Raw genomic sequence first — 22,498 nt, 5'->3', positions numbered from 1 at the left:
AGATAAATAAATGGGGCTTTCCTCATTTGCATAGCAGATTAGCAAGCAAGTATTTGCATATTGGTTACATTGTACAATCAGCTCCTGAAGAGTTTAATAGGCATGGCCCAGGTTAAGGTCAAGGTCAAGGTAGGAAAAGAAGATTTATCATCCCCTGAATTTGTAGAAAAATGGACAGCAGCTCCAGAAAAGCTTCTTCAGACAACAGCAAAATATCCACCTTTGCTACAGAATCCTAACTTAAAGCAATTCTTGGAAAGTTCAGAGCTGTAGAGAATAGCGAACACCAGGCTTTCAGCGGAACGGGAGCACTGAGGGTGTCAACAAGGCTGCCAGTGTGGTCAACAAAATGACAGACCAGAGGAGTGGAGCAGACACACGGTCTGAGACAAACAGTAGCACTTGGAGAATCTCGACCAGAAACTTCATGCCAGTATCGAAGGTTTGGCCTGTCATAGAAAAGAACTTCAAACTACCAAGAGAATGGAGGCTGGGTGAGGATGCATTTCTACTGGAGTGACTCATCTGTGACTGTCCTTGGATGCCTGGCAACTGGGAGCAAGACTCAAGCTAACATGACTCCCTAAGATCAATGAGGAAATAAAATGTAAGGAATAAAAAGGCATAGCAAGAAAAATATAACTAGAAAAAAACTAACTGTATTACAAGAAACTGAATTTTAGCAAATATAACTGTTCTTTAAGCAAACTTATTCCCTCTTTATCCTCTACATTATAAAAAAAAAAATTCTTTGATGCCACATAACCTGATATCAAAACCATATTTTTTTATTTTTATTTTATGTAGTTATGCCTGCATGTATGTAAGTGCACTTGTATCTTGCAGTACCCATACAGGACAGAGAGGGCATCTGATCCCCTGGAACTGGAGTTACAGGGGTTAGCTGCCATGTGGGTGTTGAGATTCGAACCCTGGTCTTCTGCAAGAACAGCCAGTGCTCTTAAACACTGAGCCATCTCTCCAGCTCCATAAACCATATTTACATTTATAGAAATAAAAACATTTTCATTTCATTCAGGAATAGAGGAATTTATTTTAATTTTGTTGTTGTTGTTGTTTGTTTTTGAGCTAGGGATTCCCTGTAATGCCAGCTAGCCTGGAACTCACTATGTAGACCAGGCTAGCCTTGGTCTCATAGAGAGTAGCCTGCCTCTGCCTCATGTGTGCTGGGATGAAAGGTGTGCACCACCATGTCCAGCTGATTTATTTTTTTTAATTAATTAATTTATTTGTTATTTATTTATTTATTTATTTTTGGTCATTTTTGAGACAGGGTTTTCCTGTAGTGGGGCTGGCCTGCAACTCACTATGTAGACCAGGCTGGCCTTGAACTCACAGAGATCCACCTGCCTCTGCCCCCCAAATGCTGAGATTAAAAGTGTGCACCACCATGCCTGGCTATTTATTTTTATTTTATGTGTATAAGTGTTTTGCCTGCATATATGTAAGTGTACCACATGCATGCAATGCCCACAAGGCCAGAAGAAGGCATTGGACCCACTGGAACTGGAGTAATGGGTGGTTGTTAGCAGCCATTTGGGTGCTGAGAACTGATCCAAGTCCTCTGGAGGAGCAATCTGTGCCCTTAACTGCTGAGTCATCTCTAGTTCCATTTATTTTAAATTTCATTAGCACACACAGTATTAGGTTTCATTATGGCATTTCCAAACAGTATTTGTTTTTGTAGCTTCTCCCTGCCCTTTTCCACCACCACCCTGACTCTCCTTGCACTCCCAGCCCCACCAGGGCCTCCTTTCCAGTTTCACGTCATGTGTGTCCTGTTGCCTCCCAGCCCCCTTCCTTCCTCAGTACCTCTGCTTCCCTCTTGTGGTCTCCTTTTTAGTTTCATAGCCTATATCCACAATCATCCTCACTTACAAACATTATAACATAGGATCTGTAGATGAGAAAGAATATGCAATTTTTGTCTTTCTGAGAGTGTTACATTGCTTAATACAATACTTTCCAAATCCATCCATTTTTCTTTAGCGCTGAATAAAATTCAATTGTAAATATTAATGCCACATGTTTATTACTCAGTTATCTATTGGGAACATCTCAACAGGTTCCATTTCCTCGCTATTGTGAATAGAGCAGCAGTAAACATGGATGTGCATGCCCTTTGGGTATATTCCCAGGAGTGGTATAGCTGTAGCTGGGTCATATGGAAGCTCTTTTTTTTTTGGTCTTTTTGAGCCAGGGTCTCCCTGTAGCCCCAGCTGTCCTGGAACTCACTATGTAGACCAGGCTGGCCTTGAACTCACAGAGATCCACCTGCCTCCCGAGTCCTGGTATTAAAGGCGTGCACCACCACACCAGGCTGGAAGTTCTATTTTTATATTGATTTCCATAATGGCTTTACTACTTTACACTCCCACCAACAGTAATTAAGAGTTCCTCTTTCCCCACATCATCACCAGCGTTTGTTGTCATTTGTTTTCTTAACAATAGCCAATCTGACTGAGGTGATATGGAATCTCATAATTTGCATTTCCCTAATGGTTAAATATATTGAACACTTTTTAAAATATTTAATGGTCATAAGCTTTATCTACATAGCAAATGGTAATTAAAAGTATCAGACTGGTAGAACTAACCTTCTTGGATGTTTAACAGCCATACTTTGAGACCTATACTAATTTGGTCAGAGGGACTTAAAGGACAGTTTTTGCTCTTTGCCCTCCAAGGTTGACTAAATTCCAGGGGACTCTGGAGCATCTCTCAAAATGTTCTGTAACTGTGGTAAGTCACCTGTCCTCTTGACCAAGGAGGCCATGGAGACCCCACCAGATGGACTTGAACCAGTATCCAGTCTACAAAGAGGAAGGTCAACAGGGAGGAAACATTTCCTCCATGCTTCTAAGTGAAGCCAGCCACAGTCCAGCAGGACCTTTGGCTTATCTTCACATAGATGGAACTGGTAAAAGAAAGGAGCCAGGGGCTCCTCCCAAGCCCATGTGACCCCTGAGGAACAGATCCTCAAATGACCTTAAGAATAAAAATAAATTGGTTTATCTGGGCCAACTGTAGGGTCTTAAACACCCTAAAAGAAAGTATAACCAAAGATTAAAGAGATTACCATGACTTGTTGGCCAGGGTGGCCCAAGAGACTCCCAGACAGTAACCCAGCATAGAACTGGGAAAATGAACAGCAGACCCCAATCTTATCTAAAGGAATGTTGGCAACTGATTGCTGATAGATGAGGAAGAGCTGTTCTTCCTAAAACGAGGAACTCTAGATAGGCTGACTAGACTCAGCGAATGGACAAGCACTGGGGAATGGCTGGGGGCACTGACAATACAAGGACAGTAACAGGGATGACAGAGTATATGGGCTCCAGTGGTTGGGGTCGGGGAGGCTATGGGAGGGTGCCATTTGGGATGCCAGTATATAGATGAATAAAATTGGGATGTTCTGTATGAAATACACACATAAAAAAATCAATAAATTTTAAAAAATGAGTTATATTTGAGAAAGAAGCATAAAAATCTGCTTTATGTTAATTAGTAGATGTGAAAAATATTACCATTGAAATCTACCTGATGACTTATATCCATGTTCAATATCCATACTCAGGTGCCAAGGTTCTGAGTGTAACTGACTGTGACTAGTAATAGTCAGATACATAGAGATTAGAGACACATATGCAAACATCTGTTAGTAGCATTAAAAATGAATTTTTCTGTATGAAACGGTATATTTTAAAATGAAATGGAGATCTTTTTTAAAGGCTAAAATTTCAATTTTATGTCTTATAGGGTTCGTATTGAGTACAATATTATATAACTGTTTTAATTCAACTGTGAACCTAAAAATTTACAGCCAATTTTGAAAGCGATCCATCTTTGCTCTAGAAAGTGTTATTGACTATGTCAATGCTGTTGTAATGAAATGCTTCTACTAATTATGTGGTTATTAATAATTAAAATTAAAAAATTTAATGGTTATTTGTGCTTCTTCTTTTGAGAACTGCTCATTGTATAAGCTTGTCTGTTAATTTGGGGGGTTTTTTATGTTTAATTTTTGCAGTTTTTTCAGTACATTCTAGCTATTAGTCCCCTGTCTAAAATATAGTTGGCAATGATTTTTGCCCGTTCTGTAGGCTGTCTGCTCACTCTGCTGATAATTTCCTTTGCTATGCAGCACTTTTTAATTTCATGTAATCAGGTCGGCCAATTCTTGGGGATATTTCCTGTCCTACTGGAATCCTGTTCAGAAAGTTCTTGCCTGTATCTCTATCTTACAGTGATTGCATATGTTCTCCCTAGCAGTTTCAGTATTTCAGTTTTAAATTAGGGTGTTTGTTTCTGACAGTGTCTCACTATGTAAATCTGGCTAGCCTGGAACTCACTATGTAGACCAGGTTAGTCTCAAACTCACATAGATCTACCTGCCTCCGCCTCCCAAGTACTGAAGAGTGTGCCACCATGCCTGTCCTTCAACTTAAAATCTTTGATCCACTTTGACCTGATTTTTGTACAGAGTGAGAGATATGAACCTTTTCACTCTTCTACGGGTGAGTCTCCAGTTTTGACAACACCATTTGTTGAAAAGGTTATCTTTTTTTTTCAGTGTATACTTTTGATCCTGTATTAGTCACTTTTCTGTTGCTGTGATAGAAACACTGGCCAAAGCAACTTATAGAAGGAAGAGTTTATTTGAGCTTATGGGGAAAGAGTTCATCATGGAAGGCAGCATGGTGGCAGAGGTGGCTGGAATAAGAGCAGAAGCTAAACTCTCACATCTTCAAGCAGGCACAGGAAGCAAGACAGGACTTGAGATTCAGCAAGGCTTAAGAACTCTCTAAGCCCACCCCCAATGACCTGTTTCCTCCAGCATAGCCACACCTTCTAAGACTTCCCAAAACAGTGCCACCAACTGGGGACAAAATGTCCGGATACTTGGAGCCTATGGGGGACATTCTCATTCAAACCACTAGGGATTCCTTTGTCCAAAATCAAGGGGCCATAGCTGTGTGGGTTTACCTCTGGGTTCTTTATTCTTTTCCACTGGTCTACATGTCTGCTTTTGTACCAACATCATGCTGTTTTTGTCACTATAGCTCTATAGCATAATTTGAAGACAGGTATTGTGATAACTCCAGTCATGCTATTCTGCTCAGGAATGTTTTGGCCTTTTGTGGATTTTTGTGTCTCCATATGAATTTTGGGGGTTTTGTTGTTTTTTGGTTGGTTGCTTATTTGTTTGTTGGTTTTGTTTTGATTTTTGAAACAGGGTCTCACTATCTAGCCATGGCCTGAAACTCTCTATATAGACCATGCTGGGCAAAAACTCACAGGGATCTGTCTGTCTCTGCCTTCTGAGTGCTGGAATTAAAGGCACGAGCTCTACCACAACCAGCTCCATATGAATTTTCTATTGCTTTTTGCTAGTTATATGAGAAATGTCATTGAAATTTTGATGGGGACTGCATTGACTATGTAGATTCTTTTGGAAATATAGCCAATTTCGCAGTATTAGTTCTGCCAGTCGAAGAGCATGGAAGGTCTTTCCATCACCTGTCATCTTTAACTTCCTTATTCAGTGCCTTAAAGTTTCCATCGTAGAGCTTGTTCACGTTCTTCATTAAGTTTATTGCCAGGTATGTGTAATTTGTGTTTTTTGCTTTGTTTTGGTATTTTTGTTTTGGTGGTATTTTGTTTTACGATAAGGGTAGAGAAATTTAAAAGCCAAAATTTAAGGGCTGGAATACAGCCCCATATTAGACTACGTGTCTAGCATATGTGAGACTGGTAGGTTTTATTCTCAGTGAAGAAAAAAAAAAAAGTCAGGTGTCATGGTATGCCTGTAATCCAAGCTCTCATAAACCAGAGGCAGGAGGACTGTCACAAACTCAAGACCATCCTTGTCTACCTGGTACGTTCCAGGCCAACCAGGGCTACACAGTCATATCCTGTCTTAAACCAAAACTAAAGGTTCAAGCACAATATGCTGGATGGCTTCAGCTGTCAACCTGACACACCTGTGTAAAGGGAACCTCAGTTGAGGAATTTCCTCCAATGGATTGACCTGTGGCCATATCTGTGGGGCATTTTCTTGACTGTTGAGTGATGTGGGAGGGTGGGTCTAGACTATTGAGGGCAGTGCCACCTCTAGGCAGGTGGCTCTGAGTTGTATAAGAAAGCAGGCTGAGCATGGGCCAAGAGAGCAAGCCACTAAGCAGCGTTCCTCCATGGTCTGTTCTGTTTCTGCCTCCAAGTCCCTGCCCGAGCTACTGCCCTGGCTTATCTTGATGGACTGTGATGTAAGTTGAAGGCAAAATAAATCCTTTCTTGCCCAAGTTGGTATTGGTCAGAGTGTTTTGTCACACCAATAGAGAAGCAACCTAGGACAGAAATTGGTACCAGGATCATGGGGTATTGCTGTGACAGACCCGACCATGTTGTTTTAGGGAGGATTGTGGGAGTGTTTGGAATTTTGGGCTGAAAAGTCATTGAGTGCTTAGAACTTGGTGAGCTGTTGCTGTAAGAGCTTGGAGCAGTTATGCTGAAGAGAAATATGATGGAGGTCTGGCTTGTGAAGTTTGAAGGAAAGCAAAGACTATCGGGGACATTTGTGAGATATTTTGAATTGAGGATCTGTGGTTTCTGGTTGGCTGGTGCTGAAGAATCAGCTGTGATTTATAAGAGACCAGCACCATTGAAGTATAACCTTTGCTTTACTGGGGCAATTGATGCTGGTTAGCTGGGGCTGAAAGATCAGCTGTAAGTAAGAAGAGACCAGCATCAGGAAGGTGGAATTTTCTGGGATCTATTTCCTCAGAGTCAGCCCACAGAAGCTGTGGTCCAGAGGCGGGCCTACGGCTCCATCTCAAGCTGGAAACAGGGCTTGGTAATGTGTAAGGGTCTCCTACATGGTACTGCTTTTGAAGGCATGAAGGGGTCCTGGAGAGCAGCTGAGGCTTGGCACTATGAGAGGCCAGGAAAGGCCATTGGTGAAGGTTCAGCCTCAGTTGCAGTGAAGGCTACTGGATTGAAAAGATCATGGAGAGAATCTGAGGCTTTGCACCCTGAGAGGCCAGGAAAGCCCACCGGTGAAGGTGCAGCCTCAGTTTCAATAGAGACCACAGCATACTGAAGATGCCAGGACAGTGGGACAACTACCAAGGGCAGTGGCAGGTATGGAGTCAAGCCAGCCTGAGCTTGTGCAACAAGCTGTGTATGCTGTGGACAGCAGAACCAAAGAAATAGAGATGCCCAAGCCCTTTAGAGCCCAGAAGACTGTGAATGAATCCCGATGTCCAACACTGATCTGTATTCCTGGACTTTGGTTTTACTGAAGTGTGCCCAGTTCTTCCCTTTTGTAATAAGACAATATGTAACTTATTTTGGATTTTACAGAAGCCCACAGTTGAGAGACTTTAAATTATTTTAAAGAGACATTGGGCTTTTAAAGTGTTAGAATTTTTAGCCCGGCATGGTGGCACACACATTTAATCCCAGCACTGGGGAAGCAGAGGCAGGCAGATTCCGTGAGTTCAAGGCCAGCCTGGTCTCCATGGAGAGTTCCAAACCAGCTAGGGCTACAGGGAGACCCTGTCTCAAAAAAATAAAATAATAAAATAAAATAAGGGGCTGGAGAGATGGCTCAGCAGTTAAGAGCAGTGGCTGTTCTCCCAGACGACCCAGGTTCAGTTGCCAGCACCCACATGGTGTCTAACAACTGTCTATAACTCTAGTTCCAGGGGACCTGACACCCTCTTCTGACCTCCATAGGCACTGGACACATGCAGAACACTCATGCACATAACATTTTTTAAAATTAAAAAAAAAAGAATTAAAATTAAATGACTTAAGATTTTAACTTGTAGATTGTTTTGTTCTGTTTTGTTTTTGAGTCTCAGGATACCCATACAATGAAGGATAAAGGCAAAGCCCACAATAGTGCAAAAGGAGATGGTACCTGATTGTAACTTAGCAGCCTGGAGACCTTCCTCTTGGACAGCCATGAGCTTGATCTGCAGCCTGTGAAGGACAGAGTCAGAGACCGAGTTCAAGAGAAAGGACAGCAGGCCTCTTACTGCAGGCCTTCTCTAGGGTCTCCCCCAAACAGTCATCCTCAGGAGTTCACCATTCAGTATCCCTCGTCGCTTCCGTATGCCCACAAAGCAGGAGGGCACAGAGCCAGGCTCATGCTTCCGCCCTACAAGCTGAGCAGTAGCACTGGGGATCCTAGGAAGGAGGGGAGGCATCGATTCCTTTAAGAAAGGCAGTGCCCAATTCCATAACCACAACTGCATTTAAATGAACAAACTGGTGTCTGGCATTGGCCAGACTTCAAGTGTTCCCATTGTGGTCAAGTAGCTATTGGGGTGAACATAGAAATAGGACAATTTTGTCCTTCCAGAAAGTTCTAATGAGCACTGTAGAACTCAGGAACAAGAAGGGAAAATACAAGGGGCTCCAAACCAGTGGGGGCACAATTTCAGGTGGTCTGGGACCGCTAAGAGGAGGGGATAGTAGGAAGCACCTGTCAACCCATCATGATGCCACTGCGTGTACCACAAGGGGACCAATGATCCAGTCTGTGCTGAGACCTCCACCAAGAGTAGAAAGTACACCAAAACTCAGGTGTCCTTCCTAGAGTCCCAAGTATCATGAACAAAGCAGGAGGTTGTAGCAGGGATGAGATGGGCTTTAGTGTTAGCCATGTCTTGTGGGAGCAGACTGACCCCTCCCAAAATGGTGTGTGGCAGTGCTCAGAACCTCCCCCAATCTCCCTGAGCCAGAGAGAGGCTCCCATCCTAGCTGGCATCCACAGCTGGACTTGTGTGAGTTTCATCCCACCCTAGATTCTCATTTGCCCACCCACCTCTGCCTTCCAGTGTGCAGACCGCCTCCAAGGCAGGGGGTGAGGGAACATCCTTGGTGTCTGAGGACTGGTCACTGAAGTTCCCAATGATGATGATGGAGTCCTCACACCCATTGGCACCCTCTTCCTCACTGAGGTATTTGCTGTCTCCAGTCATTGTTTCCTGTGAGTGAAGGCCAGAATGGGTAGGAAAGCAGGAGACAGGATATGAAAGAGCAGCTCACCCCAACTTCCTCACCATGGGCTCTATATTCTCGAGCCAAGAGATCTCATGATCCATATCTAACCCCTGATCTCGATCCAGGCTCCTCCCTTATCAAACTCAGGATTTAGTTCCATGTGGCCAGATAGCCTAGAAGGTTCAGATGCCAACACTCAGGAGAGGAAGAGACCAGGGTTAGGACTGAGGCTGGGGTCTGAGGCTCCAGCTGCTTGGTATAAGCCCTTTAACCAGCCTAGGTCTCCTCTGTCCCTGGTCCCTTCTCCCTGCCCAGCTTCTGCTGAGCTTCAAGAAGCCAGTACACCATTTTCCCTCCTGACCCCTTTGTTCAGTGTCCAGATCTCCTTCCCACTGCCCCTCCTCTCCCAGACAGGCTTCTCTCATCGCCAAGGCATCACAAGCCCCACCCCAGTCCATCCTCGGGAGCCTATTGGCTAACTGACTGTCATTTACTCCCTGCTCCTTCACTTGAGACTGGATAAGGAAAAAGTTATATTCTTATAACTAACTATTCTTATATAATGTCCTTGCAAGCTTAGGCCATTTGAAGTGTTCTTTGTTTTACTCACTGGGTAGGTATCTTGAAATGTAACCCTGTGGTGTTTTCACTACCCTGAGATGTTTTGTTATTCTGTAAAGACTTGAAGCTCTGTGATGCTTTCCACTTGCTGTCTGACTGTCAATAAAGATGTAAAACTAAAAGAATGGAAACCACCAAATGGTTTAATGAGGCACCTGGTACAATTAGTCCAAGAGAAGTGTAGATCAAACATGTCAGAACTCTAAACTTCTGTTGATGATATATATATGTGTGTGTGTGTCTTTGATATCCATTTTTGTAAACTGTAATGACCAGGTCCTAGCCTAATTAACCTGGACTAGCTATAGATCAAAAGGTAGTAGATGTAGGTCCAGGATCATATTTTGTACTCTAAGTAGGCCGAGAGAACTCAGGAAGGAATTTCTTGGGATAACATGGCCCATCATAGGGCTCAGGTGCTAATCATAACAGGATGACACAAAATTGACTATATAAGCCTCATCTGTACTTCAGCTCCAGGAAACCTAAAAGTCTTTGTTACTTCTGGGACCCTCACGCATGAGTAAAGAATAAAGGAGCTTTCCAACTCTGGCCTGGGTGAATGCTTGCTCTCTTTGCTGTTCGAATTTTTTTCCTGGAACACTCTGACTCCATGTCAGAACCCAGTGCCCAAGGAGTTAAGTGCATGTTGCCCTGTGTCAAGCTGTTGGAAGAATTTTCCTATAACAAGACTGAGTCCCCAGTTCTATAGACAAGGATGGAGGAAACACAGGCAAAGGGCTGGGGAAGTTACTAGTAGTAGCCCCTGACCTGCTGCAGCCTCTCCCCCACCTCCAGGACTTGGTCTCCCCACTGCTATCCCTCCTATTAAACTCACTAAGACACAGGGCTAGGTCCTCACAGATGGGTTGATAGGCTGTGTGACCTGTGCCCTGGCTCACTGCCTTCAACACTGTGGGCACCAATTAGACATGTGTGCACGTAAGAACCTGCGCCTTTCTCCCAGGGAACAGGGAACTCATTTTGGAGAAAAAGAAAACTGATACACCAGGTAAGATAGCAAGGTTTCAGCATCAAGTACAACTTGAACTCATCTGCACCAGTAGCACTCAGAGCACAGTGCAGGAGGATTGAGAGTCTGGGGGCAGCCTGTGCTAACAAGGAGAAGCTGTCTCAAAAACTCAAAAAGAAGAAAATCACATCCCACAGTTGGGGATGGAGCTTGATCTGAAGCCCAGAACATCTGCATAGAAAGGTGCTAGGTTTAATTCTCAGCACTTTAATAAAAACAAAGAAAATATCAGAGTAAACCACCGCAGCAAAAATAAAACACATGGGGCTGAAGTCTTAACTGGCTCAGCAGTTAAGAGCATTAGCTGCTTTCTTACTGTGGGTTCAGTTCCCAACACCCACATGGTGGGCCAATACCAGTTCTTAACTCCAGTTCCAGGGAGCTAAGAACTCACGCCCTCTTCTGGCCTTTATGGGCATTGCACTTATGAGTGTACTCATCCACACTTAATTTTTTTTTAATTAAAATAGATTTTAAAGATCAGCTGGGCGCATGCCTTTAATCCCAGCATTTGGAAGGCAGAAGCAGGTGGATCTCTGTGAGTTCAAGGCCAGCCTGGTCTACATAGTAAGTTCCAGGACAGCTGGGGCTACAGGGAGACCCTGTCTCAAAAAAGACTCCCCCCCCAAAAAAATATCAGCTGGGTGTGATGGCCCATTCAGTTAAGTCCATTCAGTTAAGTCAGTGCTGAGGAGGAATGTGCAGGTGGATCTCTGTAAGTCGAAAAACAGCCTAGTCCACAGGGTTAAGTTCTAGGCCAGCCAGTGCTATCTAGTGAGACCCTGTCTTGAAATAAAGTCAGGCATGGTGGTGCACAATTTTAATCCCAGCACTTGGGAAGCAAAGGTAGGTGGATTTCTGTGAGATCCAGGCCAGCCTGGTAGACACAGCAAGTTCCAGGCCAGCTGGAGCTACAGGGAGACCCTGCGTCAAAAACAAAATAAATAATCTAAATAAATAAACAAATAAATAATCTAAGAAGTGGATCCAGGGTCAGATATGGACGAGGCTGTATATTGAGGAAAAAAAAGCCAGAAGTCTCTGCTTTTTGTTGTTGTTGTTATTGTTGAAAACAAGGCCTAACTCTGTAGCCCGAACTATCCTGGAACTCACTTCAGAAACACTGCACTCCTGACCTGCCTGAGCCCCACAAAATGCTGAAGTTATGGGCATGAGCCACCATTGTTGCCTGTTTTTTCAATCCATTTGAAGTTTGCTAAAAATTAAGCGGAGGTAAAGCAAGTAATGATCTACAAAGTTCACACCCAAAAAGTGCTGAATCAAGTTACATACACACATTTTTTAAAAATCATCCCGGGGCTGGAGAGATGGCTCAGCAGTTAAGAATGCTGATTGTTCTTGTAGAAGACTGGGGTTCGAATCCCACACCCACATGGCAGCTAACAACTGTCCATAACTCCAGTCCCAGGGGATCTGACAGCCTCTTCTGACCTCCTTGGGCATTGCCGACACGGGTGTACTCACATGCAGGCAATACACACATACACATAAAATAAAAATAATAAATAAAAAATCAAAAAATTAAATAAAAATAATAAATAAAAAATCAAAAAATTAAATAAAAATAATAAATAAAAAATCAAAAAATTAAATAAAAATAATAAATAAAAAATCAAAAAATTAAATAAAAATAATAAATAAAAAATCAAAAAATTAAATAAAAATAATAAATAAAAAATATATATTTTTTAAATCATCCCAATGTTTTAAGTAAGTTTACAGCTTTGTTCGGTCACATTCACTAGTGGGTAACAAATTGCACAGGCCAACTAGGATGAGGCTTTCAGAATCCCATCCCTTCAAGTCTCTCCACAGCCAAAGTAGACACTCACCACATACATTCCTGTTCTGGAACTGTCTAGGGCCGCCTTGCTTCTATCCCATCCAGACACCAGAAAAGGCTGCCCTCCCAGCGAACTTTCTAGAAGCAGCACCTGGGCTTCCAAGCCGAGGAAGCTTTCAGGTCCACCAGGGGGCGCAATGTATCATCATATGAACAGGCAGTTGAGAGCCCTAATTCCAGCCTTAATGTTTGCCCAAGCATGGAGACTGAGCAAGCCAAGCAGGCAGACCTCTCCCCTGTGACCTCTTCCAGGGACCCCAGAGCCAGTACAGGCATTATCTTAGAACTACAGAGTCTGGGGCAAGTTAGATGCCTCAGAGAGTAAAAGTGTTTGCCACCAAGCCAGTAAATCTAAGTTTGATCACCAAAACCCATATGGTGGAAAAAGAGGACTCCCTCAAGTTGTCCTCTAGCCTCCATGTGCACACACATACATGTGAGCATACACACACAAATAAATAATGAAGTGTAAAAATTTAAATTAAGGAGCCAGGCATGGTGGCACAAGACTTTAACCCCAGCACTCGGGAGGCAGAGACAGGTGGATCTCTGAGTTCAAGGCCAGCCTGGTCTACATAGTGAGTTACAGGACAGCTGGGGCTACAGGGAGACCCTGTCTCAAAAAGACAAAAAAAAAAAAAAAAATTTAAATCAAAAGATGAGGCTGGAGGGGTTGCTCAGCAGTTAAGAGCATTGGCTGCTCTTACAGAGGACCTGGGTTCAGATCCTAGCACCCTCATGGTGGTTAACAGCCATCCACAACTCCAGTTCCAAGAGATCCAACACCCTCTTCTGACCTCTACAGGCACTGCATGACACCGGTGCTCTTACATACATGGAGGCAATACACTCATACACATAAAATAAAAATAAAAAAAGAACTGCAGAATCTCAGGCACAATCCTAACCCTAACCTGCTCCAGCAGGATTTTAACTAAACTTTACCCAGGTTCCTGGGTGATTCATTTGCGTGTTACAAGCATCACTGCGTTTAAGGACAAAGCACAAATGGGACTCTCCTCAGCCCCACACAGGCCACAGCTCTTGGGCTTTTTTCCTCAGCACAAGGACTCCCTTCTGCTCCCCACAGGACCTGAGAAGGGTCTGATCCAGTCCATCAGCTAGGTACCAGGACCAGTCAAGCTAGCTGACCCTTGGCAGTTCCTGAGGCCAAGCAGGCTGAATCCCAGGAGAGCTGCTGGAACTGGACCGGGCTTCCAAATAATAAGCATTTCTCCTCAGGCTGATCAGTGTACCAAGTAGCCCTGAGTGACCTGGCTTGGGTGGAATGATGAATTCTGGTGGGACACTCGAGGACCTCAAGGAGCTCTGGAGCAGAGGAGGAGGTGATAAGGAGTCAGGCCTAAAGGAAGGCCACGACCTCTCATCCAGGGGCGGTGGTGGTTTCCTCAGACAGCCTTGTGGACTTCAGCCCCTCAGACAGTCCCTGACTGGGTCAACTGGAAGACAGGAGTGTGCCGCCTTCCTAGACAGCCCCAGGTGGACCCTGCCGCCCAGAGTTGACAATGATGACCTTGGACCATTCCCTGAAGTGTCTGAAACATGGGCAGCATACCTCCCCAAGGACACAATATCCCACAAAGCCCTATACCCTGAACCCACAGTCAGGAGTATGGGAGGGACACCCACTGTTAATGCCTCATTAACTGTGTGTCCAGGGATGAGCTACAGAAGGAAACCTTGCCTCCTTCACAACACACAACTCCATGTAGTATCAGAAATTTTCATTTTTTTTTTCTTGAAACAGGGTCTCACATGGTAGACCAGGCCAGCCTTGAACTCTCAGCAGTCCTTCTGCCTCAGTCTCCCCAGTGATGAGATTACAGGTATGAGCCACCACACCTAGCTCATTTAAAAAAAATTCTTCAGGGAGAGAGAGGGCTCAGCAGTTAAGAGCACTGGCTGCTCTCCCAGAGGACCCAGGTTTGATTCCCAGCACCCACATGGCAGCTAACAACCGCCTGTAACTCCAGTTCCAGGAGCTCTGACACCCTCTTCCGACCTCCATGGGCATTGCATGCAACACAGGTGTGCATACACACATGCAGGCAATATACTCATACACATAGACTAAAAATAAATCAAATATTTACAAAAATTCTCCATGTTTGAGGGAGTGTTCTTGAGTTTGGGCTAAAGTGAATTCAAGGCTAGTCTGGGCTGTATAGTGACAGCCTGTCTTATAAAAACAAATGAAGGGGGCTGGAGAGATGGCTCAGTGGTTAAGAGCACTGAATGCTCTTGCAGAGGACCCAGGTTCAATTCCCAGCACCCCCATGGCAACTACGAACCATCCTTAACTCCAGTTCCAGGGGAATCCGAAGCCCTCTTCTGACCTCCGAGGCACTGCACGGCACAGGTGCACTCACATACATGCAGGCAATACACTCATACACATAAAATAAAAAAAGTAATAAAATTAAAAAATAAAAAAAAATGAAGACTTTCCCTATATTTTTATCATCAGCCTTGCTTTGTAATGAAATTAGCTGTCATTGCCTGACCCACCCTACTGTGCAGAACTTGAGCCCATGGTAAAACACACCTAGCTCTGTTCCTCTCCTCTGCTGTGTTCTACACACAGGTCAAACAAATCCAGTCTCCATAAGGCAAGATAGGGAAAAAAGACAGGGAAAATTACCAAGACTTAGGAAAGGAAAGGAGCCATCACCCAGGAGTCTGGTTGAAGCCTCTTGCCAGGTGATAATCTAGCATTCCAACATAATTAACATTGGCTTCAGGCCTTTCTTCCTTCCCAGCTATAAATCTACAATTTTCTAGGAATCTCTGTTTTCAGGGAAAGGACATGTCCTAACCGCCTTGTGCAACCCTAGTGGCTCCTGATTTTATCTTATCAGATTATAATTCCATCCCAGTCACCTCTGGAGCCACTTGATCATCTCATTTAGCCAAAAGAGAAAAGGGGAGAAAAAGGTGTCTTAGCAACCTTTTCAGATGTAACTTGAGAGCCACCAAAATGGCATATATGGCTAATAGTAAGACATTTAATTGCTGTCCCTTGAGGACCCCACACCCACGTCTCGTTCTTTCCCTGGGTGTCTCTTTCTCTATATGTTCATGTTTTAATCTATGCTAAAACGTATTTCAATAAACCGTGACTCTTTTAAATTTCTTTTTATATTAGGGGTGTGTGTGTGTGTGTGTGTGTGTGTGTGTGTGTGTGTGATGATAACTTGTGTGAGTTGTTTCTCTCCTTCCACCATGTAGATCCTGAGGATCAAACTCCTGTCATCAGGCTCGCTGGCTAGTGCCTTTATCCTCTGCGTCATCTCACCAGCGCTGTGACTCTGAGAAACCAACATCTATGCGCCCCACTGTGATTTTGTTTTTTTCTCGAGCATCTTTCTGTTTTTGGTTTTTTTTTTTTTATTTATTATATTTATTTTATGTGTGTATTGCCTGCATGTAGGTAAGTGCACCCGTGTCATGCAATGCCCACGGAGGACAGAAGAGGCTGTCAGATCCCCTGGGACTGGAGTTACGGACAGTTGTTAGCTGCCATGTGGGTGCTGGGATTCGAACCCGGGTCTTCTGCAAGAACAGTGTTCTTAACCGCTGAGCCATCTCTCTAGCCCCAGTTTCTATTTTTAATAATGCCTCAACTCTGCTTCATACTGGCCTGTTCTGAAATTGTTTGCTATGTTATGCCACAAGTCCTGGTTTTGCCTGAGTCAAGATCCCTAAAAGATTACGAGAACTCCTCAAGTTACTGGGGATGACAGTGTGGATCTGTGCCTCTGTCCCTGTCCCCGCTGACAACCAGACATGTGTCACTGTTGTTCCTGCAGCCTGGAAATCCTTCCTGTCTCCCCTGGCACTACCATCTCAGGCCTCCTTATCTCTCAGACTTCAAAGTAAGGAAGGGTTGTCTTCTGGGCTGCTCTTCCAGAATCTGGATGATGGTGGGGCTCTAGCTCAGTGTTAGTAATTGCTTAACATGCAGGAAGCCCCTGGGTGCAGGCCCAGCACCAGAAACTGATCTGGTCCTTCCACCTCACGACAACAGTAACATAAATCCTCCTACGCAATAAGGTGGTATTTGAGTACTGACACCAGTTGCTGTTCAGTGTTTTACCTACATTAATTTTATAATAACCCATCTACTCCTTAATAGTAGATGTTACGTTTGTGTTTTGTTGGTTTATTTTCTTTGTTTGACAGGATCTTACTAAGTAACTGTGGCTGGCCTGAAACTCACTCCATAGGGCCAGCCTGACCTCGAATATTTGGCAGTCCTCCTGCCTCTCCCCCAAGTGCTGGGATTACAGGTGTGAACCACTGTCCTAGTTTGTTTCTTCATTGCTGTGACAAAATACTCTGACCAATACCAACTTGGGGAGGAAAGGGTTTATTCAGCTTACATCTCCCAAGTCACAGTTCATCAGGGAGTCCAAGGTAGGAACTCAGGGTAGGAACCTGGAAGCAGGAGCTAGAGCACAGGCCATAGAGGAATGCTGCTTACTGGCTTGCTCTCCTGGCCCCTGCTCAGCCTACTTTTTTATCCAACACAGGCCCACCTGCCCAGGGATGGCACTACCCACAGTGGGCTGGGCCCTCCCACATCTCTCAACAATCAAGAAGATGCCCCACAGACATGGCCACAGGCCAGTCCAATGGAGGCAATTCCCCAACTGAGGCGCCCTCAGCCCAGGTGTGTCAAGTTGACACGAAAGCTATCCAGCACAACCACTAAGCATGGCCCATGTGCTGCTATATCTGTTTTACAGATGGGAAAACTGAGGCATTGAGAGGTTAAATGACATAATGCAGACTGGAAAGGTAGCTCATTTGCAGAGCACATGTCTAGCCATGTGCAAGGTCTTGGGTTCCCTACAGCTCCACCCTAACCCCCAAAATCATAATAAATACTTAACTAATTTCCAGAAAAGTGAAGTTAGAAGATGCAATTTTAATTATATGCTCTTAGAAACAGTAAGCCAACCAGGCATGGTGGCACATACCTATGATCTTAGCACTTGGGAGGTGATGGAGGTAGAAGATCAGGAGTTCAAGGTCATCCTCAGTTATATAGACAGTTGGAGCCTAACCTGGGCTACATGAGACCTTGTCTCAAACCAAACCAAATAAATAAATGTACACACACACACACAGAAATTCGAATCTAGAAGCTGGACTTGCTGATTCAGGTCTGTAACCCAGCTACTTGGGAGGCTGTGATTGGAGAATCACAAGTTTAAGGGGTACCTGGGCTACAGAACGAGTTCAATGCCAAGTGGCCAACTTCTGAGACCCTGTTTCAAAATAAAAAATAAAAAGGCTAAAGATGTACCTAGCTGGGGCTGGAGAGATGGCTCATAGGTTAAGAACACTGGCTGCTCTTGTAGAGGACCTGGGTTCAGTTCCCAGCACCCACGTGGCAGCTAACAACCATCCATAACTGCAGTTCCAGTTCCTCTTCTGATCTCCATGGGCATTGCATGACACGGGTACACTTACATATGTGTAGGCAATATACTCATACACATAAAATAAAAGCAGCACTTGGGAGGCAGAGGCAGACGGATCTCTGTGAGTTCAAAGCCAGCCTGGCCTCCATGGTGAATCCAGGACAGCTGGGGCTATAGGGAGACCCCAAAAAAAAAAAAAAAAAAAAAAGACCAAAAAATTAATTAAATTAATTTAATTAAAGATGTACCTAAGTTGAAGAGCCCTACAGTACTTGCCTAGCATTTATGAAGCCCTGTACTAAATAAATTTTTTTTTAAAATCAGCCTAAGGCAGGAGGATCAGAAGTTTAAGACCATCTTTGATACATAATTGGATTGAGGCCAGCTTGGGCTACATGAGAGCCTAGCTTTAAAAAAAAAAAAAAAACAGGGGGCTGGAGAGATGACTCAGTGATTAAGAACACTGGTTGTTCTTCCAGAAGACCCAGGTTCGAATCCCAGCACCCACATGACAGCTAACAACTGTTGGTAACTCCAGTCCCAGGGGATCCAACAGCCTCTTCTGACCTCCTCAGGCATTGCACAACATGGGTGCACTTACCTACATGCAGGCAATACACGCATACACATAAAATAAAAATAGCCAGGCGTGGTGGCACATGCCTTTAATCCCAGCACTCGGGAGGCAGAAGTAAGCGGATCTCTGTGAGTTCGAGGCCAGCCTTGTCTCCATAGTGAATCCAGGCCAGCTGGGGCTACAGGGAGATCCTGTCTCAAAAAGACCAAATAATAATAATAATAAATAATAATTTTTTTAAAAATCAGCATCAGGGATTGAAATATAATGTCAGATAAAAATCTCCCCTTCTCGGGCCGAAGGGATGGTTCAGTGATTAAGAGCACTTACAGCTCTTCCAGTGGACCAGAGTTCAGTTCCCATGCCAGGCAGCTCACAACCACCTGTGACTCCAGCTCCAGGAAATCCAACACCCTCTTCTGGCCTCCACAGGTGGATATCTGTAAGACTGAGTTTACACAGAGTTTCAGGCCATTTGGGGCTACAGGGAGACCGTCTCAAACACTCAAACACACACACACATGCACACACACCTTGCACATCAATAAAAATAAATCTTTTTTTTTTTTTAATGTGTACTAGTATATTGCCTGCATGTATGTGAGTGCACCCATGTCGTGCAATGCCACAGAAGTCAGAAGAGGGCTTCTGATTCCCCTGGAACTGGAGTTAAGGACAGTTCGCAGCCACCATGTGAGTGCTGGGAATCGAACCCAGGTCTTCTGCAAGAGCAGTCAGTGCTTTTAACTGCTGAGCCAATTCTCCAGCCCCAAGCAAATCTTTTTTTAAAAAAAAAAGAAAAGGAAAATAAAACTTCCCTGATACCCAGATTTGACTTCTGGCAACTCAAGGTTGACATCTCCTACATACTGTGGCCCCCATCACAATCCAACTGCTTTACCTATTGTAATTTTCCAGTAGAAGGAAGATAAACCAACTATGGTGCTACCATGGGGAAAATGGTACTTCATAAGGATTTTCTGTATTTACTTATATGTGGGGACCACATGTGTGCATATGTCATTGTGTAGGTGTGAGATCAAAGGACAACTTGCAGGAGTCAGTTCTCTCCTTCCACCATACGGGTTCCAGAAACAAACCCAGGTCATCAGGCTTGGTGGCAGGTGTCCTTACCCACTGAGCCATCTCACAGCCTAAAGGATTTTCTAAAGAGTAACTGTGTTGTGTGGCTTTTCCTGAGAAAACACAAACAGATGTCTATTCACCCCAGATCAGATAGGGCACTGATGACAGACCAAAGAAATGATTCCATTCGAGTCTGGCTTAGTGAACCAGCAAGTTTATGTGGCTTACTTACAGGAGTAAGGGTGAAGGAACTTGGAAGATTCACAGGCAGCTGCATCTATGACAAGTTCACCCCAGGATGGATAATGATTCATGAAAGCCACATCCCTGGTGCTCCCAGCATGACTTGCAGGCAGGTTGGCTGGTCAGAGCCTTATCTCAGCAACTGTTATTGCTAATAAAACCTTGGGCAGGAGCCTCATGAACCTGTTGTTTCAGGAACTTTCTGAGACTTCTAGTTTGTTTAATTCCAATACCTTGCAAATTTCATTTACTTCCTGATTCTTCAGGAAAATTCCCTCCAGGAAGAATGTTTCAATTTGGAGGAAATAGCTCCACAACACGTCACCCCTTCCTCTGACTATTACATTCTTTCTGTCCCATCTTTAATAATGTTCCCAGAGCCTTAGCGTAATATACATGTCTGTTTACTTTCCTCTATCTATGGCTAACCACTGAGCCACTATGGCACAACAATGGCACACAACTTGTTACCAGGAAGTTATGAGTCTTGCAGTACACACTCCATTGCAAAAAGGAAGCTTCCACCATGACCAGTTGAGGCTGACAGCAAGAGTAATATCTAGGTGTAAAGACAAATGTTCATATTTTTCAATTTTAATTTTTATGTATGTGTTTGTATAAGTGTCTGAGTAAGTTTTATGTGCACCATGTGAGTGGTAGAGCCCACAGAGGCCAGAAGACAGAGCACCAGATTCCCTAAAACTGGAGTTACAGGTGGTTGTAAGTTGCCATGTGGGTGCTGGTAACTGAACCCTGTTCCTCTTCAAGAGCAGTAAGCACTCTCAATCTCTGAGCCATCTCTCCAGCCCCAACACAAATGTTAAGAAGGAAATTTGAGGGACTGGAGAGATGGCTCAGTGGTTAAGAACACTTGCTGTTCTTCTAGAGAACCCAGGTTCAATTCCTAGCACCCATGTAGCAGCTAACAACTGTCCATAACTCCAGTTCCAGAGGATTCAAAGCCCTCTTCTGGCCTCTGCAAGCTTTGAGAAACATGGGTGTACTTACATACATGCAGGCAATACACTCATAAACATATGATAAAAATAATGAACAAAATTTAATTTTATTTATTCGTTTGTTTATTTAGTTATTTATTGGTCTTTTTGAAACAAGGTCTTCCTGTAGCCCCAGCTGGCCTGGAACTCTCTATGTAGACCAGACTGGCCTCGAACTCACAGAGATGCACCTGCTTCTGCCTCCTGAGTGCTAATATTAAAGGTGTGCACCACCACGCCCAGCTTAAAAATAATAAAATTTTTTAAAAGATGAATTTTAAAAAGGCAATTTAAGAAGCACATTACATCCACTCTACAGAAAAATAGCAGTTGCTTTCCCACTGGACCTATTATTTTCCCCAGCCACAAGTTTTCTGGCTTCCAGTACCATACATGGATTCTCTCTAGTGGAGCAGACCTTAAATTCAATCCAAAAGAAGTTGGCTACACCCATGATATTCATACCACTGTTATACCAGCGGCACATCTTGCCTTGTAGGTTGGTATTGTGGCCCACAGCTGAGTAGGACTGAGCTCATGACAATTCTTGCTCAGTAGCCCACATAGCACCTTCTGGCATTATGAAAACCAGCCAGTAGGGAAGGACCTTCCAATTAAGTCTCAGCCTGATTACTCCATGTCCTGAAGCCAAAGTGTGCAGCACCTTCAGCAACAGGGACTTACCATCTAGTTCTGGAATGAACCAACAGCGGTAGAAAAAGCCTTTAATAGCCTGGAGACTTGGGATGATCCCTGGCCAATAACCGATAGGGAGGTAGTGTGCCATCTCTAATACTGGAATTTTTCATTCAACAGCCTAAGGACTCTTAGAAGTGCCCTTTCCCACTTATTCAGGGCACTTCCTTAAATTTCTTTAACTGCTGTCTCAATTTGTTTTTGTCTAGTAATTTATAAGTCTGCAAGACACTCAAGGGGTACAGAGGTGGGAAAGATCTCTAAAGGCCCATCATCATCCATTCCAAGTTAATATTGGGAGTTTAAGGAGATACCTCCCCCCAAAAAGAGGAACATTAGCAAGGTCCAATACAGTAAGAAAAGATATGACTGCCTCAGTCATTGCATCAAAAAAGAAATATTGGCTAGAGCAGCATGGATGGGGACAGGATGCCATGCAGCCCTCCATAATCCACAGATACCTCCCATGAGTCATCCAGCCTCCTCACTCTGGTGTGTTACCCTCACCACAGGGGTACTGTACATCTCCCCACCCCTAATGGCTTCAGCAGGGCTACCTTGAATGCTTAGCCTGACTCAGGCCCAAGGGCTTCACTCTGCCTGCCATCCCTGCCACTTCAAGCTGACTCCTTGGTTCTGCCAGGCTCCAGGCGAGCACCAAGGCTCCCGGCTTTTCATGGGCCACTGAATGGGCTCCTGGATGGGCAAATACTACACCTTCGGTATACATTACATCACACAGTTTGGGAGACTAGCTGCCCACTCTAGGGCAACTGTCATCTTTTCTTCCTTAAATTTTATGATTTATGTCTTCTATGAACTGCTGCCCAGTCTTTTTTTTTTTTTCCCTTTGATTTCTACTGTTTTACAGAATAAGGGTAAGAGGAGAAATTGACT

The 22,498-nt window shown here is 44.1% G+C and overlaps 1 protein-coding gene across 1 annotated transcript in view; it reads right to left on the bottom strand.

The window, feature by feature from the left end:
* LOC103735529 (DNA (cytosine-5)-methyltransferase 3C-like) overlaps positions 1-22,498 on the bottom strand; it is a 65,492-nt gene that overhangs the window by 37,373 nt on the left and 5,621 nt on the right. Inside the window, exons 2-3 of the mRNA XM_029564380.1 lie at positions 8,855-9,017; positions 7,946-8,007 (exon numbers count right to left, since the gene is read on the bottom strand). Of these exons, the coding sequence (XP_029420240.1) occupies positions 7,946-8,007; positions 8,855-9,011 (219 nt within the window). The 5' untranslated portion in view covers positions 9,012-9,017. The remainder of the gene's footprint in view (positions 1-7,945; positions 8,008-8,854; positions 9,018-22,498) is intronic.

This window comes from Nannospalax galili, unplaced genomic scaffold (genome assembly GCF_000622305.1).
Source record: "Nannospalax galili isolate Female #2095 unplaced genomic scaffold, S.galili_v1.0 scaffold1357, whole genome shotgun sequence".
NCBI lineage: Eukaryota > Metazoa > Chordata > Mammalia > Rodentia > Spalacidae > Nannospalax > Nannospalax galili.
The sequence above is the reverse complement of the archived record's forward strand: the minus strand, read 5'-3'. Positions and strand labels throughout refer to the sequence as shown.